A 2,999-nucleotide genomic window follows, 5' to 3' on the forward strand; every position below is an offset into this window, starting at 1 on the left:
TGAAGTGTCATTACAAACAAAAACGGATTTTTTCGATTTTAAGGGACGTGAAAATTTCTTATCAAAATGAGGTAGAACATTGTAACTGAAGTGTCATTACAAACAAAAACGGATTTTTTCGATTTTAAGGGACGTGAAAATTTCTTATCAAAATGAGGTAGAACATTGTAACTGAAGTGTCATTACAAACAAAACGGATTTTTTCGATTTTAAGGGACGTGAAAATTTCTTATCAAAATGAGGTAGAACATTGTAACTGAAGTGTCATTACAAACAGAAAGGTTTTTTTCGATTTTAAGGAACATGAAGATTTCTGATCAAAGTAAAGTACAACATTGTACCTGAAGTGTCATTACAAACAGAAACGGATTCTCTCGATTTCAAGGAAAATGAAGATTTTTTAGCAAACTATAACATTTTATGAATGTTGTTAAAAAAACTTAACGATTTAACAGATGATGTTGATGTAAATAAAGATGGACAATGATTGAAACAGGTATATTATATGTATACATATATGTGTATGGACGTCAAAACAAGGAAAACAGTGGATTTATGGCTAAAAATCTTACTACTGCAGGTGTTATGAGAAATGAAATATATTGAATTCAAGAAGGAAGCAGTGAACTTACATGAAATATCCATTTGTATATGACAAGTACAGTTTCGTATAACTTCGGAAAGGTTAATTTAATTTTTCGTTCTAATGTGATGATAAATTTCTACAACATCAAGTGAAATTTACAGTTTTGACTTGCTACGATGTACGTTTACTTTCAAGGAATCGTTTTTGGACAGACATAAAACAAACAAACCTGAGAGTCCACTTCAACTTCTTGCAGGAACACTTCCCAGGAGGCGAATAGACTGTTCTGATAAGGTGGCCTATTGGAAGAAAACAGAGAATGTTAGAGCTACTAAAATAAGAAAATGTAATTTTTATGTTATTCAAGTTATCCTTTGAAAGCAGGAAAAACAATAAAATAAATAAAGTATAAAAGGTAAAAGAACCAGTATAGGTGAAGTCTTCAATATGTAGCACTGACATAAGGAAAAACAATAAAATAAATAAAGTATAAAAGGTAAAAGAACCAGTATAGGTGAAGTCTTCAATATGTAGCACTGACATAAGGAAAAACAATAAAATAAATAAAGTATGAAAGGTAAAAGAACCAGTATAGGTGAAGTCTTCAATATGTAGCACTGACATAAGGAAAAACAATAAAATAAATAAAGTATAAAAGGTAAAAGAACCAGTATAGGTGAAGTCTTCAATATGTAGCACTGACATAAAGCTCACAAAAAATGTTGGAAAATCTATAACAATGGCTTAACTAAGATATCGCAAAAAATAATATTTTATCAGAACTATTCAAGTTAAAACTGCGTAATCAGAAACTTCCCATTTAATACTAAAAGTACTTCCGGTTTAGAATGTTGTCCAGGTTTCATCGAGCAATCAGTAGTTCCGGTTTAGAATACTGTCCTAGTTGAGACCAAGTAATCAGTGGTTCCGGTTTAGAATACTGTCCTGGTTGAGACCAAGTAATCAGTAGTTCCGGTTTAGAATACTGTCATTGTTGAGACCAAGTAATTAATCAGTAGTTCCGGTTTAGAATACTGTCCTTGTTGAGACCAAGTAATTAATCAGTAGTTCCGGTTTAGAATGTATAATGCGGGTTTAGTTACAGGTATTTACTGACACTTCCTACATAACCCACATTTGTTTAGAGATATTTGCTGACACTCCCTACATATCCCACGTTTAGTTAAAGGTAGTTACTGACACTCCCTACATATCCCACGTTTAGTTAAAGGTAGTTACTGACACTCGCTACATAGTTATAGATATTTACTGGCTAAAGTCACAAAATTATTTTAGTGTCAGGCTTGTATTGCATATTGTAATTATTTTTTGCTATTTTCAACTGTGTTGTTTTTCTTTATATAACCACATCACCAGTTCTATGTAGAACTTCTGTAAACCTCCTTAGTGGCAAAACTGTGATGAACATCTAGACAAAAACGCGCCTCCTACAACTTGGCACAAGAAATCCTGTACAGGTTTAACAGGGTAATGACGTCTCAAGAGGATTAAGCCTAATGCTTGAAATACAGACGATCACTAACGTAAAGTTAGAAAATATTCTGTGTGAGAATTTACTTAGAACTGTAACAATTATACTCATGTGCAATTTAATATTATTTTTAAAATGACACCAAAGTCTAATGTTGTTTATTAAAATTAAAAGCCAATGTACAAGTAGTTTAGAAACAGAATTTACAGTTTTTGTTGTTGTTGTTATTTTTGAAAACGACGCCAGAGTAGCGTTATTTGTAAAACTTCGAAAATTTCACATAAACAGTGAAGGTATGTTTTTTTTAAACAAATAACTTATACTGACGACTTTAAATGTAAAACCGTTTAGAAGTCAGAATATCATGGTTACTCAACTAAAAAAAGAAGTTTCTACATTCTTGAATTTTCATTGTTCTTCCTAAGGTTTTTTAACAACGGAGACTATTGATGCTGAAAAACATCTTAACAAAACTATAGAAAGGATGATGAAACGCATTATATCAAAATTGAAACATAAGTAGGTTTCCATCCTTGATGTAGTTGAAATTAGTCTATACGCGTGAAGATTAAATTAAACGCGAGAAATACTATTGTTACGACAGCGGAAGTCACGTGACGATGCTGGCGCGTTTGGCGCTGGTAGCGTGCGTGATGTTTCTCGAATGATCAGGGAAGTCCAACATGCCCTCTTCGTTAGTATATAAGCCTGGCAGAGGAAAGCCAGCAGGGAGGGGGGATATTTAAATGAAGAGAGAGCAGTAGTTACTTTGAGTTCCATGTAATTTATGATTCTGTTACTTTCCAGTTAGTGAGACGTAAGGTGTGTTTTGCATTGGTCGAGAGGGAAGTTATCGAGATTGTGCATTATAAAAGTTGTTAAGTTTAAAGTAACGAAAAACGTACTGATTGTGGAACTTCT

General features: G+C 32.8%; 1 protein-coding gene across 1 annotated transcript in view; it reads right to left on the reverse strand.

Moving 5' to 3' along the window:
• Positions 1-885, reverse strand: part of LOC106475482 (protein vav-like) — a gene marked incomplete at both ends in the record, with an annotated part of 27,814 nt that extends 26,929 nt beyond the window's left edge. The window contains one exon of the mRNA XM_022379575.1: positions 816-885. Coding sequence (XP_022235283.1) covers positions 816-885 — 70 coding nt within the window. The remainder of the gene's footprint in view (positions 1-815) is intronic.
• Between the last annotated feature and the right edge of the window lie 2,114 nt (positions 886-2,999).

The sequence above is a fragment of the Limulus polyphemus genome, unplaced genomic scaffold (genome assembly GCF_000517525.1).
Source record: "Limulus polyphemus unplaced genomic scaffold, Limulus_polyphemus-2.1.2 Scaffold8649, whole genome shotgun sequence".
In the NCBI taxonomy this organism is placed as follows: Eukaryota; Metazoa; Arthropoda; class Merostomata; order Xiphosura; family Limulidae; genus Limulus; species Limulus polyphemus.